The sequence below is a fragment of the Bos taurus genome, chromosome 15 (genome assembly GCF_002263795.3).
Source record: "Bos taurus isolate L1 Dominette 01449 registration number 42190680 breed Hereford chromosome 15, ARS-UCD2.0, whole genome shotgun sequence".
NCBI classification, from domain to species: domain Eukaryota; kingdom Metazoa; phylum Chordata; class Mammalia; order Artiodactyla; family Bovidae; genus Bos; species Bos taurus.
In genome coordinates, this window is record NC_037342.1 from 83053013 (window position 1) to 83074983 (window position 21971).

A 21971-nucleotide genomic window follows, 5' to 3' on the forward strand; every position below is an offset into this window, starting at 1 on the left:
AGCTTCCTTACTTTTACTGTGGACTGTCTTGATGGGCGCAGTGTCATCACAGGGGTCCTTGTAAGCGGAAGAGGGAGGCAGGAGACTTAGAGTTGGAGGAGAAGTGATGAAGGACGCAGAGGTCAGCATGATACGATTGCTGACTTTGAAGATGGTGGGGCTGAGAGCCTAGGTACGCAGGATTCCTGTGGGAGCTGGAACATTCAGGGAAAGTGATTCCGCCCCTAGAAGCTCTAGAAGAACGCAGCCCTTTTTTGACACTTAGATTTCAGCTCAGAGAGTCCCAGTTCATACTTCTGACCTCCAGAATTGTGAGAATAATACTGTCTTAAGCCAGTACTCTTGCCTGGAAAATCCCATGGATGGAGGAGCCTGGTAGGCTGCAGTCCATGGGGTCGCAAAGAGTCGGACACGACTGGGCGACTTTACTTTCACTTTTCACTTTCATGCATTGGAGAAGGAGATGGCAGCCCACTCCAGTGTTCTTGCTTGGAGAATCCCAGGGACAGGGGAGCCTGGTGGGCTGCTGTCTATGGGGTCGCACAGAGTCGGGCACGACTGAAGCAACTCAGCAGCAGCAGCAGAAGCAAGCCAGTACAGTTGTAATTTGTTACAGCAGCAGTAAGAATCTCCTACAGGATTGGGAGCCAGCAAGATGCTGACCTCGGGTTCCAGAGCCTGCCATAACCATCCTGAGATAACCCATGAACCCTTGATGCATCTTCTCTTTGAACATCCACTTTCTTGTACATTACCTCTTACAGCCATGGTTGCTTCATGTTGACACAACTGTTTCCATTTGCAAATAACTTCCAGAACAGGAACCACAGAGTCTACAGTTTCTTCAGCAGCATGTTTTGACAGTCTTTGGCTAACTCTTGACTGGACTTCTTTCTTTCTTTGTTTTTTCCTGTGCCTCATTTTTTGGTATCAAAGTACCCAGAGTCTCTCTGGATATCTGAAAGGTTTATTTGTGTTAATTACTTCTTTGCAGGCATAAATTTCTGCCTTCAGACTCAGTCTAGGTTCTGATATAATCCCAAACTATAAGAGCTTCTCAGAATGCAAGTGTGGCCAGAACTAAGTTTCACTTACCAATATTAGTGAAATGCTAAAGGAATGTTATTCCATTGACCTTCTTGTCTGTTTCTGAGATTGAGGCCATTTCTATTAGACAGCAGTGTTACTGCCTTCTACTTAGAGACCACTGACTGGAAGAAACTCATCTGTATCTGCCAGAAATTGAGGCTCACTGTGCTGCAGGGAAGTGCTGGAAAGCACAGTGCATGAAGTGAGGTTTGATACTTTACCCACTCAGAATCAAAAGAGAATCGCAAAGAAAGTGACTTTCATGCTGTGATGGCATAGTGTTTGATTCCATGTTGATATACTGAGGAGATTAATTTCTTATACCACTTTTGGGAAAAATCAGTCTAAAGAAATTGGGTAACGGGAAACTTGGCTGTGGAGTACAAAACGAAGCAGGGCAAAGGCTAACAGAGTTTTGCCAAGAGAATACACTGGTCATAGCAAACACCCTCTTCCAACAACCCAAGGGAAGACTCTACACATGGACATCACCAGATGGTCAGTACTGAAATCAGATTGATTATATTCTTTGCAGCCAAAGATGGAGAAGCTCTATACAGTCAGTAAAAACAAGACTGGGAGCTGACTGTGGCTCGGATCATGAATTCCGTATTGCTAAATTCAAACTTACATTGAAGAAAGTAGGAAAAACCACTAGACCATTCAGGTATAACCTCAGTCAAATCCCTTATGATTATACAGTGGAAGTGAGAAATAGATTCGAGGGTTTAGATCTGATAGACAGAGTGCCTGAAGAACTATGGACGGAGGTTTGTGACATTGTACAGGAGGCAGTGATCAAGACCATCCCCAAGAAAAAGAAATGCAAAAAGGCAAAATGGTTGTCTGATGAGGCCTTACAAATAGTTGAGGAAGGAAGAGAAGTGAAAGGCAAAGGAGGAAAGGAAAGATATACCATTTGAATACCGAGTTCCAAAGAATAGCAAGGAGAGAGAAGAAAGCTTTCCTCAGTGATCAATGCAAAGAAATAGAGGAAAACAATAGAATGGGAAAGACTAGAGATCTCTTCAAGAAAATTAGAGATACCAAGGGAACATATCATGCAAAGATGGGCTCAATAAAGGATGGAAATGGTAGGGACATAATAGAAGCAGATGATCTTAAGAAGAGGTGGCAAGAATACATAGAAGAACTATATAAAAAAGATCTTCATGACTCACATAACCATGATGGTGTGATCACTCACCTAGAGCCAGACATCCTGGAATTCGAAGTTAAGTGGGCCTTAGGAAGCATAACTGCAAACAAAGCTAGTGGAGGTGATGGAATTCCAGTTGAGCTATTCCAAATCCTAAAAGATGATGCTGTGAAAGTACTGCACTCAATATGCTAGCAAATTTGGAAAACTCAGTAGTGGCCACAGGACTGGAAAAGGTCAGTTTTCATTCCAGTCCCAAAGAAAGGCAATGTCAAATAATGTTCAAACTACCTCACAATTGCACTCATCTCACAAGCTAGCAAAGTAATGCTCAAAATTTTCCAAACCAGGCTTCAACAGTACGTGAACCATGTAGTTCCAGATGTTCAAGCTGGTTTTAGAAAAGGCAGAGGAACCAGAGATCCAATTGCCAACATCCAATGGATCATTGAGAAAGCAAGAGAGTTCCAGAAAACATCTACTTCTGCTTTATTGACTACACCAAAGCATTTAACTGTGTGGATTACAACAAACTGGAAAATTATTCAAGAGATGGGAATACCAGACTACCTGACCTGCCTCTTGAGAAAATTTGTATGCAGGTCAGGAAGCAACAGTTGGAACTGGACATGGAACAACAGACTGGTTCCAAATAGGAAAAGGAGTACATCAAGGCTATATATTGTCACCCTGCTTATTTAACTCACATGCAGAGTACATCATGAGAAACTCTGGGCTGGAAGAAGCACAAGCTGGAATCAAGATTGCCGGGAGAAACATCAATAATCTCAGATATGCAGATGACACCACCCTTATGGCAGAAAGTGAAGAGGAACTAAAAAGCCTCTTGATGAAAGTGAAAGAGGAGAGTGAAAAAGTTGGCTTAAAGTTCAACATTCAGAAAACGAAGATCATGGCATCGGGTCCCATCACTTCATGGCAAATAGATGGGGAAACATCGGAAACAGTGTCAGACTTTATTTTTCTGGGCTCCAAAATCACTGCAGATGGTGACTGCAGCCATGAAATTAAAAGATGCTTGCTCCTTGGAAGAAAAGCTATGACCAACCTAGATAGCATATTGAAAAACAGAGACATTACTTTGCCAACAAAGGTCCATCTAGTCAAAGCTATGTTTTTTCCAGTAGTCATGTATGGATGTGCGAGTTGGACTATAAAGAAAGCTGAGCGCCAAAGAATTGATGCTTTTGAACTGTGGTGTTGGAGAAGACTCTTGAGAGTCCCTTGAACTGCAAGGAGATCAAACCAATCAGTTCTGGGAGATCAGTCCTGAATATTCATTGGAAGGACTGATGCTGAAGCTAAAGCTCCAGTACTTTGGCCACCTGATTCGAAGAACTGACTCATCAGAAAAGACCCTGATCCTGGGGAAAGTTTGAAGGCAGGAGGATAAGGGGACGACAGAGGATGAGATGGTTCAACAGAGATGAGTTTGAGCAAGCTCAGGGAGGGAGTGAAGGACAGAGAAGCCTGGTGTGCTGCAGCCTGTGGGGTTGCAAAGAGTCAGACACGACTGAGCCACCGAACAACAACAATCTTAAGCCATTATTCTCCAATTTCACGTAGACTGTGTAGTCTATAAAGATATCTGACAGTGGGCACCCCGTGCTCACAGAACCGTGGAAGTCCCCCTGCCTCTAACTGAGTTTTCAGGATGTCACGCAGACCCCAGAGGATGGAATCCATTGCTGTCCAGCTGAGAAGAACTCTTTCACATCTGGCTCGTGAAGACCAGGGCAGGGTTGGACCTGAGAGTGGACGATCAGTGCCCACAAGCAGTGAGCAGGAGGAGCGTTCAGCCCCTGACCGTGAAGCAGGGTTGCCGGTCGAGGGGAGGAAAGAAGAGAATCTTGAAAACACAAGGAGAAATGAGGGAGATGTTGCCGCACCGAGTTCACATTTCGACCTGCAGGCCTCTTCCTTTTGCAGGCTATTATCAAATTTTTTAAAGATTTTGTTTTGATGTGGGCCATTTGTAAGGTCTTTATTAAATCTGTTATAATGCCGTTTCTGTTTTTGCTGTCTGGCCGTGAGACGCGGGCGGCCTTAGGTCCCACCCAGAGATGGAGCCTGCGCCGCGGCGCTGGGGGTGGCGTCTCAGCCTCGGCCCGCCGGGGCGTCCCGTGCAGGCGACTTTAAGTGGGTTGCTTTGTGCTTCCTCTGAAGCACCTTCGGCATCTCGAAGGCGTCTGGTTCGTACCCGGATGTGCCCGTAGCTCAGGTACTCAGTATAGGGTGTAACCCAGTTCACGCCCAGACATGATTCAACTGTTTTTTTTCAGGTGAGCTCTGCTGAACTGAACATTGGAGTCATTTCTTTTTTTGCATGTGGATTTGGTGATGTGCCTATGAGAGTGATTTTCATGGTGAAATAAGAGAGGTGGGACCTCCGGGAGGCAGCTGGCGATGGGGATGAAACGCTTCCTCAGACCTTGTGCGCTGACTTTTATGGATAGGCCTCCCATTTTACTTCATCTAGGGCAGTATTTTTCTCTACCCACCCGCTGCCTATATGAGGCCAATGTGCCTCCTCAGTTCCTCCCTTGCCCCCGGGTCTCAGAGAGCTCAGTCTCCCCAGAGACGCCTGCTGGACCTCACTGGTCGCTGCTGCAGCATTTGACTTAGAACCTTCTCTCCATCTCCCCCAGTTGCCCAACGTCACCCAGAGAGCGAGCAGGGGAACCGTGAGCAGAACTCAACTTCTCAGACAGGTGGGTCTAATCTTTTTCACTTCGCTTCTTCCCGAGGTAGTCTTCCCTCTAACAGTAATTCCCTTTGGTGTTAAATGATTAGAACATTCTCTTTTTGTACAGCTGTTGGTCTTTTATTGGACACTCAAAGAGAGAAGTAGAGGTTATTGATGTGCTGTGAGGATTGAGATATAAATGAAAAGGAACATGTAAGATCAATTTCCACATAGAACTGTACCACAAAAGGCTCAGACCCAGCTGAGGAAGGTTTGAATTTATTAGTATTTGCTCCAACGAACCTCCAAATTGTCTCCATTTTGGACAACATGACTCCCAGCTCCTGAAAAGGAAGAAGGAGATGTGGGTCCAATGATTTGATCATCAAATCATCAAATAATGGATCTGGCTCTCCCAGACCCTTGGAGAAGGAAACGGCGACCCCCTCCACCACGTGTTCTTGCCTGGGAGGTCCCACGGACAGAGGAGCCTGGCGGACTGCAGTCCATGGGGCCACAGAGAGTCAGACATGACTGCGAGACTGAGTATACTCTCATACCCTTGGCGCGTCCCCCCGAAGCGCACACTCACACGTGATCGCTCCGGGCACCTCACTCTGCAAGGCCGTTCCTCGTCCTCCTCCTTACCTTGGCTCAGTGGCTGGCCGTTGCTCAGAAGCTTCCAGTAGGTTCTGTCATTATTGCTGGCCTTTATGCCCTGAACAGAGGTGATGTAGGGGCCCCACGAGGTCTCCTCCACTGTGAAGCTGTGGGGAACAGCAAGTTGGTACATGGATTCAGGATGTTCAAAGGCAACTCTCCCGCGGGCACTTCTTTTATGCACCTAAGAATCACTGGAAGACATTACACAGACCACCTGGCCTTCTTCCCAGATTCCTTGATTCTGGAGATCTGGGCCAGAACCAGGAATCTGCATGTTTTATCAGCATTCTAGGTCATTCTGAGGCAGGCAGTCTACAATCCATGCAAATTATAGAAACACTGCCCATGGTTTCTGCCCCTCTCTCCTGCCATAGTAGACACTTCGCCATCAACGGTTCCCAATCTTCTACCCAAGACAGTAACAGTTTGAAGATGCTAACAGTACTAGAAAGTGTTAACCGGTTGTCCTAGAGGTTCTCAGAAAAAAGGAAAGGATAATTTAATGGTTCATGTTTACTGATTAAGAAGTGACATAATTGATATTTGTTTCATATTCATTAGTCAGATTTTTCTACCTTCCTGGAAACACTTGAAAACAGGCTTTATAATGATATATACACACAGATACATATTTTCTTGTATATGATTTTCTCTGTTGCATCTTAGAGCATGTTATTAGACACAAGAAATGCCAGTTAGGCTTAAGGATCCATTTAAGCCATATTTTTCAGAGGTGAAGTCAATATCTTCATTTTAATATTTAACCTCTCTAGGCCAGGGAGCCTTGACTGAGTCCCTGAATCTCCTCTAAGGTGGAAGCGGCCTGGAGAAGCTCCCCAGTCTCTGTGAAACCTCAGATTTAAATGACAAGTCTTGCACTCACAGATTTAGAGAATGAACTCATGGTTACCAGGGGGAAATGGTGGCTGGTGGAGGTGGGCGGCATAGACTGAGAGTTTGCAATTGACAAGTACACGCTGCTGTATGTAAAACAGAGAACCAACAGGGACCTGCTGTACAGCAGAGGGAACTCTGCTCAACAGTGTGTAAGAGCCTAAATGGGAGAAGAATTTGAAAAAAAGTAGATACTTTTATGGGTATCTGAATCACTTTGCTGTATACCTGTAACTAACACATCACTGTTAATCAACTATATGCCAATATAAAATAAAAAAAAAAAATGACACATTTTATGCATTTGTTCATTTTCTGGGATGAGAATTCCACTCATCTGACTTTCAAAGGGGTCAGTGATTAAAAACCAATTAAAACCCACTATTCTGGACACAAAATGTCTGCCTTAGATTCTGTTAATTGAAGGAGTTCTGCTGACAGAAGAGAGATCCCTGGTACTTACTGTCTATCTATTAATACCTGCTATGTGCTGGAAGAGGGAGCATTTCACCTCCCTTTTTAAACTCCACGCTGTGCCGTGAGGACGCGCAGCACAGCTACTAACTGAGAAGTGTTTTAAATGCACATTGCACTCTGGTGCGGATGTGTTCCTGCTGAGTCATAATCACATTAAATTCCTTAACCTTAGGTTAGCCATTGGGCTTCCCTCATAGCTCAGGTGGTAAAGAACCTGCCTGCAATGCAGGAGACCTGGGTTCGATTCCTGGGTTGGGAAGATGCCCTGGAGAAGGGAAAGGCTCCCCACTCCAGTGTTCTGGCCTGGAGAATTCCATGGCCTATATAGACATACCGAAATAGGGTCTCATTTTTCTCCTGAGCAGCCTTCATCACGTCGAGGAAGACAGAACCCTTTCTCACAGTGACTTCAGTGTGACTTGTCTTGTTGATTCGCACAGAGTATTTGACTAAGATATTCAAGGGTGCGGTTGTAGGTGTCACAGTACCAGGCTTTTCAGTGGAGGTGTTGAATTTGACTGGCAGAGATAGAAAAGTAGAGGAGAAATATTATTCAGAAGAATAAAAACTATGTCAGAGTCTGCACACCTCTCCAAGGCTATGCAACAACTCTTTCCCCGTCAATGCGGAAGAGGGTTTATACCAGAAGCCCAGATCAGCAATCGGGGGGTGGGGGTGAGTGGGTATCTCGCAGACGACTAAAGCACAAATTAAAACCGGATACTCACCGGCTTGTGAAGGCTTGTGTTTGCCTCAACTTTCAGCTGTTGCAGCAAATCAGTTGCCCCATTTCCCATTTCTCACAGAGGCTCCTGATTGTTCTTTTTTTTTTTTGCATTGGTGCAGCATACAATAATGCTTCCCCCCTTTCTTTTCTTTTTTTTGTGTGCTTTTTGATTTTTTTCCTTTTTGTGATTTTAAAAACTAAGTCATTTATTAATGTGTTTGTTTTTGGCTGTGCTGGGTCTTTGCTACTGCGGGCCTTCCTCTAGATGCGGTGAGTGGGGTGGCTGCCTCTAGTCACAGGTGAGAACGCTCCCTGCTCCTTGCTGTGGCTTCTGTGGTTGAGGACACAGGCTCCAGGGCGCGCGGGCTCTGGGAGTTGTGGCTTCCAGGCTCTAGAGCGCAGGCTCAGGAGTCGCAGTACGTGGGTGCCCCTCAGCACGTGGGGTCGTCCCAGGTCAGGGATTGAACCCGTGTCTCCTGCACTGGCAGGTGGATCCCATATGACTGAGCCACCAGGGAAGCCCCTGGGCCTTTTAACTTTTTATTGAAGTATTGACACACAACCTTATGTTAGTTTCACATGTAAAACACGATTCAACATTTATCTACACGAGGAAATGATCAGCACTGTGACTCCAGTAACCATCTGTCACCATACAAAGTTACGACAACATTGTTGACTATGTTCTGGATGCTGTACACTATATTGCCATGAAGTATTTATTTTATGACAGGAAGTCTGTCTCTCTTAGCATCCTTCCCCTATTTTTCCCAACCCCTGCCTTTTTATTTATTAACATTTATAGAGAACATTACATGCCAGGCACTGTGTGCTAACTATTTTGCATGAATTATCTTCTTCAGTCCTTATTAGTGCCTGCTACATACTATTATCATTGGCATTTCTTATAGTAGAAAACTTTTAAACTTAGGGTTTTGTCCAAGTTCCCTAAACCTATATGTGGCTGAACCAGAAATGACCAAGACAGAAGGAAAAGTCTCCTCTCTTTATACCTGTTGCAAAATTAGTGGTTTGATTAATGGTTCAAGCTGTAATTTTCTTATAACACTGCCACATTCTTTCCCCATTAACGTCATGTCTCTGGGTGCTCATGCATCGAGCCTAATGAAAAGCCAGAGACGTTATACTTTTTGGGTTGGGAATGATGCTCAGAAAATCTCTCTGCATCCAGCAATTAGAAAGCACCGCTTGAGAGACGGACACCCTTTAGTCACTTTCCAGCTGGCTTCGTGGCAAAGAATCCACCTGCCAATGCAGGAGACGCAGGAGACGCTGGTTTAATCCCTGGGCAGGGAAGATCCCCTGGAGCAGGAAATGGCAACTCACTCCAGCATTCTTGCCTGGGAAATGACATGAACAGAGGAGCCTGCTGGGACAGTCCAGGGGGTCCCAAAGAGTGGGACACAACTCAGCAAGCACGCTTATCCGTTAATCAACACTGCCTTGTTGTCAGTGTTTGAACCAAGAACAGCGTCTGCTACCCTAATAAGGACACATCCTCTGGCAGTTACGGTCCCTGATGGCGTGGAGGACTGAGTTCTGTCTGGGACCTGTTATACTGTTCCCAGACAGGTCTAACTGGTTCCTGAGGCCATCTCAGTCTTACACACTTTGAGTGTTACGCTGAATGAGGCCATCTCAGTCTTACACGCTTTGAGTGTTACGCTGAATGAGGCCATCTCAGTCTTACACGCTTCGAGTGTTACGCTGAATGAGGCCATCTCAGTCTTACACGCTTCGAGTGTTACGCTGAATGAGGCCATCTCAGTCTTACACGCTTCGAGTGTTACGCTGAGTGAGGCCATCTCAGTCTTACACGCTTCGAGTGTTACGCTGAATGAGGCCATCTCAGTCTTACACGCTTTGAGTGTTACGCTGAATGAGGCCATCTCAGTCTTACACACTTCGAGTGTTACGCTGAGTGAGGCCATCTCAGTCTTACACGCTTCGAGTGTTACGCTGAATGAGGCCATCTCAGTCTTACACGCTTTGAGTGTTACGCTGAGTGAGGCCATCTCAGTCTTACACGCTTCGAGTGTTACGCTGAGTGAGGCCATCTCAGTCTTACACGCTTTGAGTGTTACGCTGAGTGAGGCCATCTCAGTCTTACACGCTTTGAGTGTTACGCTGAATGAGGCCATCTCAGTCTTACACACTTCGAGTGTTACGCTGAAAGGCAAAACAGTTTGCTCATTAGTGCTATACCTGGATTGAGGCCACAAGAAGGGTTGGTGACATCCAGATAGGTCTTTCCCATCAAGGCAGGTAAGATCTGGGCTGCAGTAATCGGCAAGTAAAATGCTCCCCGAGAAATGTTGTCAAATACTGCACGTAGAGTTTCTCTGCAATTTGCTTCATTTTTGTAGTAGTCCGATGAGACAAAGAGAGCCTAGTGTGTGTGTGTGTGTGTGTGTGTATGAGAGAGAGAGAGAGAGAGAAGGGGAGAAAATGAGAATGAATGGGAGAGACTTCACATCATGGGAAAGCTTGAATCTAATTTAGTAAACATGGGAACCACCTTAGACCACTAAGGTACCTTTTAAGAAGCTTATAAGCTAGTTTGGGTGGGGAGGTGGGGATTGTTTAATCACTCAAGCTTTCACAGCGCCAATGAGAACAGTCTTTCTCTACCGTATTTACTCTTTATCTTATTGCTGACACTGAAACCATATGAGATAGTCTTAACTATGACATAGTGTTAACCAAATAGTGTTAACAGATTCTTGTAAAGGAGTCCCTAAGATGAAGGCCCTAAGACCAGTGTCTCCAACCCCCAGTCCCACCCTGAGGACTGCACAGCAGGGGGTAAGCAGCAGGCAAATCAGGGAAGCTTCCCTTACCCCTCCCCATCACCCACCTTACCTCCTGAACCTCTACTTGGGTTACTGTCTGAACTGTCCCCCCACCCTCTTCCATGGAAAAATGGAATTGTCTTTCATGAAACTGGCTCCTGGTGCCAAAAAGGTTGGGGACCTCTGCCCTAAGAGAAGGGCTTCCCTGATAGCTCAGCTGGTAAAAAATCTGCCTGCAATGCAGGAGACCCTGGTTCAATTCCTGGGTTGGGAAGATCCCCTGGCGAAGGGATAGGCGACCCACTCCAGTATTCTTGGGCTTCCCTGGTGGCTCAGCTGGTAAAGAATCTGCCCGCAATGTGGGAGACCTGGGTTTGATCCCTGGGTCGGGAAGATCCCCTGGAGGAGGGCATGGCAAACCACTCCAGTGTTCTGGCTTGGAGAATTCCATGGACAGAGGAGCCTGGCAGGCTACCGTCCACGGGGTTGCAGAGTCAGACACAACTGAGAGACTAAGCACAGCACAAGCCTACTAGAAGCATCTAGCAGCACGGTCTTTCTGAAGGGGAAGAGCTCTTAAACATTAGTGAGACAGACGAAGCTTCGGCAGAGAAGGCGATAGGTAAACAGGGCTCGGAGCTACGATGGCGTCTCAGCAGGAACATGCGGAGGTGAGCATGTGACTGAAGGGGACAACGTAGGAACGGCCAGGGCCAGGCCTCTTTGCGGTGAGAGTGTCTGAGTTTCAGTAAGACCCACAGAGGATGCCTCTTGGCTTCGGAGGACCGGTGTAGAGAGGACATGCAGAGCATGGCGGGAGCCAGCCTGGAGAAGAGGGCTGGAGCCGGGTCGGCAGCCCCTGAAGGTCCTGGGTGGTTTCTGGACAGTGGGAAGTCTCAGAGGTTCTTGAACAGAAACGCTCCAGGCAGCAGGTGTGAACTGGACTCAAGGGGCAGCATTACAGGGCAGGAACATTTAAGAGGGTATTAATTAATTTTCTGGGAAATCCCATGGACGGAGGAGCCTGGGGGCTACAGGCCATGGGGTCGAAAAACAGTTGGACAGGATTCAATGACTAGACAACAACAACAGGAGTAAGACCAGGACTCAGATGGACTGAACTTGAAGATCTTGTTCTGTAGTTTCTCGAGGAAGGACAGTTCCCCTCTCCATCTTTTCTTGAAGACTCTTAAAGGTAACCAAGTGGTCAATCAGGTTTATTTATTTATTTTTTGGTGAGTTATTAAAAACAACACAAAAAGAAAACTCACTAGGGACTTCTCTGGTGGTCCAGGGGTTAAAACTCCGTGGGGTGGCGTGGTTGAACGTCCATGCTCTCAGTGCATGGGGCACAGGTTTGATCCCTGGTCTGGGAATTAAGATCCCACATACTTTAGGACATGGCCAAAAAATAAATAAAAATTACAAAGGTCATCCTAAGAAAACTCATCACGTTATATCTTCTTTTATAAACAATGTGGTGGGGAAGCAGCTCTTGATCCTGCCGTGAATGAATACCACCTGTAGGCTGACCAAGCCCAAGCCCATGCCCCACACCTGAACTGTATATTAACCAGTTGGTGTGGGACGTAAACATTCGCATTTTCTAAAAGCTCCTCCCCTCTAGGTAAATCAGATGTGCACCCAGAACAGGAAACCACTGCTTTATATTAACGTCTAGCATAGCAAGTGTAAAGAGGAACAATACGGACAGTCTTTAAGACTGGACCCTTATTTACATCGTCATCATCTTGTCGTTTTCCGCAGGAGCCCTGTGCCGGCTGGGCTGAACACTCTGATCTTCCTGAATTACGGGATGCACCTCTGCGCTTCTGTCCTTGCTTCTTCTCTCCCTATGAAAATCCTCTCATCCCGGGTCAGCCTGGCAGACCCCAATTCATACCAAAGACTTGGTGAAATCCCTTCTTCCCCCATGTGCTTTTCCTCATCTCTTCTTGTATCTACCCCTTAGAGTTGAGCTGAACAGTGACTAAACTCAGGAATAAATTCTTGGTCTTCAAAGAGCGTATACAGGACAGTGCCAGCACTGAGTGTGAGTTTTGACACCAACTATTCTGGTCCCATCGCCTCTCCATCACTCTTTGGCTTTGTTCTATTAGGCGATTGACTGGAACTCTGTGATTCATGCTCTTATTCCAGGAAATGGAGGTAATAATTCTTTCTCCACTGGGTGGTTGTGCTTTAGTGCCTTAATGTCAATAACTATCAGCTGCTTTACTGCTGCTGCTACTTCTTATTTCCATAGCAACGACCTACTTCGGGAGGTTAGACGAAACACTGAACAGTGGTATGTGGTAAAGCGGGAAATGACATGTTGAAGAACAACAAAATAGATTGCAGTAGGCAGCAGCATTTCTTAATGCAGGCAGGAAAAGCCGCACAGAAACACTGGATGCGGAGGTAAAGCAGAGGGGGTACGTTTCAGGCAGGGAGGGAATCACGTGATTAAAACAAAGTCAGGTGGATCGTAAGTCCTCAGGAGACCAAGAGGGAAGGCGGAAGATGCTGCTTTCTGCCGTGACCCCATTCTCTGTCTCCTGGTTTGCCTTCTGACTTACCTGCATAGCTTCTCCCGTGCTAAATATGTTTCCAAAGAGACCCTGTTTTCTCTCAGCCTGGATCTTGTTTGCCAGTGACGCCACGTAATTACTGATTTTACCCTCTGCGTTCATGTCCATATTCTTTTGTGTATTCTTCTGCACACATGTTAAAGCAAGAACAGCCATCGCTCCAGTATCTGTCAGGAAGCAAAACACTGGTGACCGAGTGACTAAGCCTCCTGGGTTCCCCCTGGACTGAGTGGTTTCCTGGTATGTGGGACTTTCAAAATTAACAATAGGAGGACTCCAGGCAGAACGGGGTGCTTGGTCATGCTAGTTAATGATGCAAGAGAAGAATTTCCAGATACAGTAGCCATCCTCTCGCCCTGACCTCTCAAGTATGTTGAGATTCCTTCCTATGTGATAACCACGAGCTTTGCAAGAACTCACATCTTAGTCATAGAAACATATCGATTTGTCGATGCAAACACACAAACAGTCTGCTTTTACGTCATGGGTGTTCTCATCTTTTTTGTCTTTCAGCCACGTTGGCAAAGAAATTGAGAAAACCGAGGATGATACACCAAACAAAAATGTCTCTAAATTTCCAAGTTCTTCATTAGACTGATTAGAAAATAGCACTTAGGAGAACTGTTTATTCAATAAACACCCTTAATGGGGGGGCGGATATGGCGAGAGATTAGAAGAATGAGGATAAGACCTGTTTTTCTGGCTCATTTCTTGGTTCCTTCTGTTTTCTTTAGGTCTGGTGCCTTCCCTCTCATAGGAAGAGAAATACAAGAAATTCACATTCTCCTTTTTACTCTGAGACACTGGATGGTGACTTTCTTAGAGCTTCTTGGAGAAAAATGAGTTTGTGGATCTGTCTAAAAGGGCCTTCTTTTTGGATGTGTAAGCTAATCCAGTGGGAAATTTCTGGTCCTTTTCCATGATGGATACACACTTTATTGATCAAAATATTGCATCTTACCACATGTAAGCCCACACATCCAAATGATCCCAATGGGTTAGAGAAAGATGCAGGGTTGAGATAGGTGAATTCCACCGCATTCCTTTTCTGTAACATTTATGCTTCCTAAGATGTCTTATCTGATAATCCTCATGATCTATCCTCATTTTACAAGTGGGAAAATTAAACTTGAGAGCTAACATCCATTGGCTACTCAGAGAAAAGGGGGAGGAGGAACTGGGCCCTTTTACTGTACTGCACATCTACAAAGATGCTTAGAAACCATCCCATATCCATTCTTCTAAAAAATCCTCTTCTGAGAAGACTAGGGTAGTGAGGAAAGAAAAACTCACGTACTTATTGGTAGAAAAATATAAGACAAGGCCTCCTGGTGCCCATGTCCTTGAAACCAAGGGAATTGGGTTTAATGACTTACCTACTGAGAACTGGTCCCCAAAATAATAGTTCTTATTTTCAGGAGTGAAGTAACAGGTAACACTGGTGACTGAATAGCTGCCGTTGAACAGACACAAGGCCAGCAGGGCCAGGCTGAGCTGGTAGTAGTTGGTCAGTGGGTTGCCGTCATGTGCCTCTGTCAGGGAGAGAAGCAACACCTTACTGACGCAGGTGGTCCTGGAACAGTACATTTTAAGCTTATTTCTACTTACTCTATCTCCATTTCTTTACATTTAAAGAGAGGTGAGTAAGAGAGGGGAGAGGTTGCTCAGAGAAACCGCAAACTTGAGGCCCTTAAAGGCTCTTAAGGCCCACCAAGGGCCTCCCTGGTGGCTCAGACAGTACAGATCTGCCTGCAATGCAAGAGACCCGAGTTCGATCCCTGGGTCAGGAAGATCCCCTGGAGAAGGGAACAGCTACCCACTCAAGTATTCTGGCCTGGAGAATCCCGTGGACAGAGGAGCCTGGCAGGCTACAGTCCACGGGGTCGCAGTGTCAGACATGACTGAACAGCTAACACTTTCACTTTCAAGGGCCACCAAATTCAACTCAACTCCTTTTATTTTATGCCAGAGGCAATTCAGCATTAAAGAGATAAAAATCCTGTTCTCCCAGCAATCCCACTCCTGGGCATGTATCCTGAGAAAACGCTGATTCAAAAAGATCTGTGCACCCCAGTGTTCGTTGCAGCATGATTTACAACAGCCAGGACATAGAAGCAAGCTGACAGAGGAGTGTATAATGAAGATGTGGCACATATATACGATAGAATATTACCAAGCCATCAGAAAGAGCAGAATAATGCCATTTGCAACAACATGGATGGGCCCAGAGATTCTCATACTGAGTTAAGTCAGACACAGAGAGACAAACAGCATATCATATCACTTGTGTGTGGAATCTGAGGAAAGGTACAAATGAGCCTATCTACAGAGCAGAAGTAGAGTCATAGATGTAGAAAACAAACTTATGGCTATACCAAGGGATAAGTGCGTGGGGAGGGATAAATTGGAGACTGGGATTGACATATGGACAGTCACGTCCAACTCCTTGCAACCCCGTGGACTGTAGCCTCTGTCCGTGGAATTCTCCAGGCAAGCGTACTGGAGCAGCCGCGCAAGGCTGCACCCGGGTCTGGCACATGGTGTGTGCCCAGTCGCTCAGTCATGTCTGACTCTTCCTGACCCCCTGGACTGTAGCCCTCCAGGCTCCTCTGTCCTTGGGATTTTCTAGGCAAGAATACTGGAGTGGGTTGCCATTTCCTTCTCCAAGATTAAGCCGGGTCTCCTGCATTGCAGGCAGATTCTTTGCCATATGAGCTACCAGGGCAGCCCATATACACACTCCTGTATATAAAATAGATAACTAATGAGGACCTGCTGTAGAGCACAGGAAAGCCTACTCAACACTCGGTAACGGCCTCTAGAGGAAAAGAATCTAAAAGAAGAGTGGCAGATGGCTACTAATGTATAATCGACTCACTTTGCTGTACACCAGAACTAATACAATATTATAAGTCAACCACACTCCAGTAAAAATGAAACAAATACTATCCTGATGTTCAGATGGTTACAGAGCTAGAACTAGAACCCAGAAATGTATCTCACTAGGAGCCCTGACGATCAACCTAGGTTTCAGCGCTTTTGCCCTCTTCGTTCTTGTGCTACAATCATTAGGTGTACACTTTGGTGCTTATGACACAGTGTCTCATCTTGATCAGCTGTTTCTGGTGTGATTTGTCCAAAAGCCAAGCATCTGAAGGACTAGAGACCTGTGGCCTGTGTGTTTGCGTGTGGGTGTGTGTATTTATCACCCAGTGCAAGGCAAGCTGGACGTAGGGTCAATGCTTAATTGAACATATTGGAAAAGAAAACCCTAGACACATCTGAAAGAAAGAAGAAGGGAAAGTGGTCTTCAAAGGTACAGTGAGATGAGTGGAGTGAAAAAGAGAAGGAACGAGTAGGTAGAAACTCGATACGGTTCTGAATCAGTGGAGGAGAGACAAAGACATCCGGGGCCTCTGAGCACGTGATTCTCACCCATGTTCTGAATTTCTGCTTGGAATTTGGCTTCAAGTTTGCTAACCAGACGAGCACCACGTATAAACTCTTCATCCTGATTTTCACATGCTCCCAAACCCAGAATACCCAAGGCAAGCTCTCCCGAGGTTAACTCCATCTCTGAAAAGAAAAGTATTCAAGTTAAACAAGGTACATGCGTAGGAGTTTTTTGCCTCCTGTCTCCCTTGCGATTTATATTGCTGTCACTTTGTTGTCCTGTTCTACTCTTTATTAATGTTTTATTGTCCTCTTCTTCATCCCCAGAAACAGAGCCTTTTCCAGCAGTGCTGTATAAGTGCAACCTAGACCTTGGTCTTTCCCATGAAGCTGCAGGCTCTTTCTGGAATCAAGAAATCCTTAAACAAAGAATAGAGATAGGTAAATAATAAATCCCTGGGATCTTCCTCCTTGAGGGCGCCATCTCACCAGGATAGGAATAATCGACCTGTATTTAAAATATCCAAATTCTCAGGCTCCTCCTATCCTCACAATAATATTGTTGGGTAGGTAGGTGTGGCTGTATTTTCTGCTTATGCTCATTAGAAAGCTCAGTGTTGAAATGAAAGTTTCAATGTGGACTCTGGTCTCGATTCCAGTCCACATCTCCACAACTCTATGGTCACCTCTCTGCCGTCAGCTTTCTTGGTTGTGGCCCACGCTCTTGTCTGGTCATGAACTCAACTCAATGATGTAAATCTTAAAGGATGAGAGTATATGATTCCTTTTGCTCTTCCTGTTTTCAGGGCCCAAAGAAGGAAAGCTTCACTCTACAGTAAGCGGCAGGGGGTTGAGGATTTGAGATACCTTTTTGTCACCTCTATTAAAAAAAATTTTATGTGAACTTTATTTTTAAAAAAACACCACTACATACTTGAACTAGATTTAAAAAAAAAAATTTAGGTAACATTGGTTTATAACATTATATAAGTTTCATGTGTACAATATTTTATTTCTACTTCTGTTCATCTCAAGTTTTCTACAGCTGAGATGGATGTACCAGGGATGACTTGGACACACAATTTCTAGGACTCACTGGAGATCATCTTTATAGATGGGTAAGTCTTTCCCTAAATATTCCGGGGAACACAGGCACTCACCTCCGCTGTTTATGTCTTCTTTGATTTGTTGACTCAGCTGTTGTTCTAGGCTTTGATTCTTAATCCCAACAAGTCTCAAGGTCAACAGGACATTGAGACCTAGGGTCCCTTTGGTGTAGTTTGCATTCAGCATCGTGTTTATCAGAGGTTCTAGACGCCAGAAGTTCGTTTCATTTACCACTGTGGAAGGGAGAGAGGACATAAGAAGCACATAGAATATTAGGGCTAAGAACAGGAATGATGTTAAAATATTTAGTAACAGATATGGCACAGACACAGGCCCACTTGGTAGCCACTGGCAATGTTGCTGGAATGATACAAGGGAGGTCTGGAGCCCCACTCTGCCATGTATTATTCTTTTGCCAGCCAGCATGGAAGTGTTAAATATTTAAACAACTGGATCAGCCTTACCATTGCGTCCTGCCTGGTAGCTCTAGTGTGTGTGTGCGAGTGCGTGTGTGTGTGTGTGCATGTGTGTTAGCCACTAAGGCCCAGAGGGTGTCCTTAAGGGGCCTTGGTAATTGGAGCTTTAACTGAGACTGCAATGCACATCTTCCAAGTCTCCACCTATAACCTAGTCTGCTTTCTGGATTCAGTCATTTTCTCCTCCATCTTCTTCTTATTCAGCTGGGTTAATCCTGACAAGAAGGAGAGAGAAGAGGAAGAAGGCAAAAGTTCTACGTGTCATTAGTGATTGACCCAGAGCTGCATTGCCTGATTGCCCAACTGGCCGGGCATCAAGATCAAGGCATTATTCAGCAGGGAGGACCCTTTGAAAAACCTTCCAGTTTTAGCCTACAGTGTGTCCAAGTCCCAGGGGCAAGGATGGAGGGGTCCTTCTATACTATGGAATTACAAAGAGAATCCAGAGCTCCCAAGAAACCTGGAGGAGAAAAAGAGTTAACCATCACTGAAAATATTTCTCAGCATACTTTGAGCATCACCTAAGAAAATCCTTCCCATCTCCAAATTGTCTCATGGGCTTGGGGAATAGTGGAAAGAATGTGAACCTTGGGCTCAGGAAGATCTTTCCTGGGGTCTTCATTCCTTAACTTACAACTGGGGGTAAGTTATGTAACTTTCCTGACTTCAAGAAGTCAAGAAATAGCCAAAGATAATGGACAAGAAACCACCAAATAAGCTCTAAGATACTGTTTGTATTATTACTTCTAGCTCAACTTGAATTTCTGTCACTATCCTTAACGACTCCAGGAAATGTTGTTTTTCTTGCCCACCTGCCTTTAATAGAGTCAGGAAGATCTGAACGGCGTGATTGAGAAAGGTCATGGTTTGTGACGGGCATAATTGGACAATCGTGAGTCACCTCTGAGATTCGGCTCAGCAGATTTTTTGGCACTGAAATAGACTTCTTTACTTCCTGGTAAAGGGACAACTGAGGTCAACTTCCTCAACTACTAAAAGCAAAGTTACTTATTTTGCACTGGGAATGAAACCTCAAAAGCTCGATGGAGAACCCCTGTTCTTATGCCACAACCGAGGAAATGACAGGCCAGGAGAAAGAATTGAGTTGGCAGGTTCTAAGCTTTCATCTTTCCGCTGTGGGATGGACTTCTTCTTGTAGGCTAGAGAGACCAGGGAGACGTAGCCGCAGCTGGTACCACACGGTAGCATCACCTTAGGCCTGGCTCGAAGCTCAGTTCCATGGTAAAGAATTCCAAGAGAAAAATCATGAACCTGTGAGCCATATAGTACTTTAAGAAATCACCCATTTCAACAACCTTCTCTGGTTATTCTTCATTTATGGATGAAGCTAAAATGATTCATGGGGCTCCCCTGTTGGTCCAGTGGTTAAAGTTCTGTGCTTCCAAAGCAGGGGGTCCAGGTTCGATTCCTGGCCAGGGAACTAGATCCCACATGCCACAGCTAAGACCCAGCACAGCCAAATAAACAAATAAATAAACGTTAAAAAAGCACTGGTTCATTCAGTTACTAAGGGGTCACACTGGACCTGAGACCAGCTTTTCCTTTTCTCACTTAGCATTTTTTAATAGAATTGCACACTCTCTGGAGCCTCTACCCAAAGGAGAGATGATGGGTTTTTACCCATGTCCCATGGGGAAGAGTTGAAAAGAGGAAGATGTATAGCATAGAATATCTAAACTCAGTAAGGACAAGAGAGCAATCTTCATTATGTGAAAGGCGTTATTAACATTACTTTTTTCTGTGTAGTTACAAGGAATTAACCCAAAACCTCTGGGTTGAAGTTCCTAAAAATAGATTGTATCTCAAAGTCATAAGGTGTCTTTCCATGATCTGAAAACTTTTCTGAGATCATGAATTTTTTGTTCTTAAAAATGAACGAGAAAAGACAGTTCCTTGACAGGGCTGTTGTGGTAGAAAGGATCTTAGCCTAGGAAGAAGAGTAAACAAGTTAATACTGAATCTCTGAGCCCTCTTAGAACAACATGCATCGTAGAACTGTCCTCCGCATCTCCTGCCACCCTGTAGGTTACTCACAGAGTCCAACGACATCCAGCACTGGAACCGGGCCTTTTTCTCAGGTAACTACACGGTAGCCTCCGGGAGACTGCCATGCTGTGTTTAGCTCATAGCTCAAAATGCTCAAAGTTTAGAGCAATTTAGCTCAAAGCATACTCACCACAGATCTGGCATAGTTGACTGGGAATAAGAGAAAAGAATAGCAGCCCCGTTAGGGGGAGCTGGCCTGATGGTCTCATCTCTTCAGCCGTGCTCAGGAATGGTGAGGTTGGGCTGGCTCTTTATGGGTGATGGACAGAGGGTACTGGGAGCTCCTCCTCCGTTTGCCTCAGTCTCTTTTACTCAAGCAAATATTGAGTAATGTCAGGAGGTGTGGTCAGGTGTATTTGCCCAAATAAAGTAATAAACAAGGAAGACTTGAAAGATACGGCTAGGGAGAATGAGGAAATAATATTTCTTTGTTCCCATCTTAAACCATTAGGGTTCAAATTCCCTTCAGTCCAATGAGAATAAATTATGTGAATGACTCTTAATGTTCCCTCTTTCCCATTTCACTCTAGATGTATAAGCAAATTATGTTTCCTAAGAGATTAAATGTGATGGGGGCAGGACTTACAACATATACAAATGGAAGCAGAAGTTGTAATTCTGAAGTTGGAGCAGGCAGGATGGGGGAGCTTGGCACATGGGAAGGTCTTTGGCATAGTTTTTTTTTTTAATTTTAGGCATAGTGGTTTTTGACCTAAGGTTTCTTTTTTTCCCAAGAGTTTTCCCTGAGAGTTTTCTGGCCCAGGAGGAAACACTGAGACATATATCAGATGTGGAATTTGAGTGTGCCAGGAAGGGCGCTACATGCTACGTGCAGGAAACGTCCAAAACTATTAACGAACACTCTGGCTTTAAAACGTTTGCTCAGGGTCAGCAAGGTGCTGGAATACAAGGTCTCTGATATATCCGCCCACAGAAATAGTGATCTTAGCAGTCATTCATGGACAAAAGTTCCCACCTGAAAACTTTAGGTTTCAGGTAGGATGTTGTAAAACCCCGGTGGAGTCCTTGAGGAGGGCTGTGTTTAGAAAGCAAACCAAAGGAAACGGACTTGAGTTTCCAAAGAAGCCGGCAAACATGACAGCACCAAATGAAACCAGTAAACAGGCCTGACAGATGCACACGAAACACAGGGAGGAAGAAGCTCCTTGACATTTGTCTTGGCAATGACCTTTTTGGATATGACACCAAGAGCATAAATAGTAAAAAGAAAAATAAACAAGCAGGACTATATCAAACTGAAAAGCTTCTGCATAGCAGAGGAGATCATTAGCAAAATAAGGAGGCAGCCTAGAGAATGGGAGAAAAATATTCATTAGATACTTTCTATCTGATAAGGTTGTTGCTGCCCTTCAGTCGCTATGCTGTGTCGGACTCTTTGCGACCCCATGGAGTATAGCGCGCCAGGCTCCTCTGTCCTCCACAATCTCCAGGAGTTTGCTCAAATTCATGTCCACTGAGTCAGTGATGCTACCTAATCATCTCATCCTCTGCTGCCACCTTCTCCTTTTGCCTTCAATCTTTCTCAGCATCAGCCTTTTCCAATAAGTCAGCTCTTTGCATCAGGTGGCCAAAGTATTATAGCTTCAACTTCAGCAATAGTCCTTTCAATGAATATTCAGTGTTGATTTCCTTTAGGATTGACTAGTTGGAGCTCCTTTGCAGTCCAAGGGACTCTCAAGAGTCTTCTCCAACACCACAGTTCGAAAGCATCGGTTTTTTGGCACTCAGCCTTCTTTATGGTCCAATTCTCACATCTGTATGTGACTACTGGAAAAACCATAGCTTTG

The 21971-nt window shown here is 45.1% G+C and overlaps 2 protein-coding genes across 6 annotated transcripts in view; one reads left to right on the forward strand and one right to left on the reverse strand.

The window, feature by feature from the left end:
- The window catches only part of STX3 (syntaxin 3), a 111702-nt gene extending 92095 nt beyond the window's left edge, over positions 1 to 19607 (forward strand). For 3 of the 5 annotated variants that reach the window (XM_059874676.1, XM_059874675.1, XM_059874672.1), the window contains one exon: positions 4918 to 5073. In XM_059874676.1, the coding sequence (XP_059730659.1) occupies positions 4918 to 5058 (141 nt within the window). In that variant the 3' untranslated portion in view covers positions 5059 to 5073. Of the gene's footprint in view, positions 1 to 4917; positions 5074 to 6391; positions 6750 to 16840; positions 16955 to 17548; positions 17632 to 18300 lie in introns of those variants that run through there. The other 2 variants (XM_059874673.1, XM_059874674.1) reach the window with 2 other exon arrangements.
- On the reverse strand, positions 5081 to 20385 carry TCN1 (transcobalamin 1). Its single transcript, NM_001193105.2, has 9 exons — positions 20294 to 20385; positions 17674 to 17853; positions 16556 to 16696; positions 14497 to 14652; positions 13109 to 13287; positions 9943 to 10126; positions 7324 to 7507; positions 5604 to 5722; positions 5081 to 5299 (listed from the first exon to the last, which is right to left on the reverse strand). Exons 1-9 carry the CDS (start codon positions 20370 to 20372, stop codon positions 5238 to 5240), a joined length of 1284 nt encoding a protein of 427 aa, NP_001180034.1. The 5' UTR covers positions 20373 to 20385; the 3' UTR covers positions 5081 to 5237.
- Positions 20386 to 21971: the final 1586 nt, after the last annotated feature.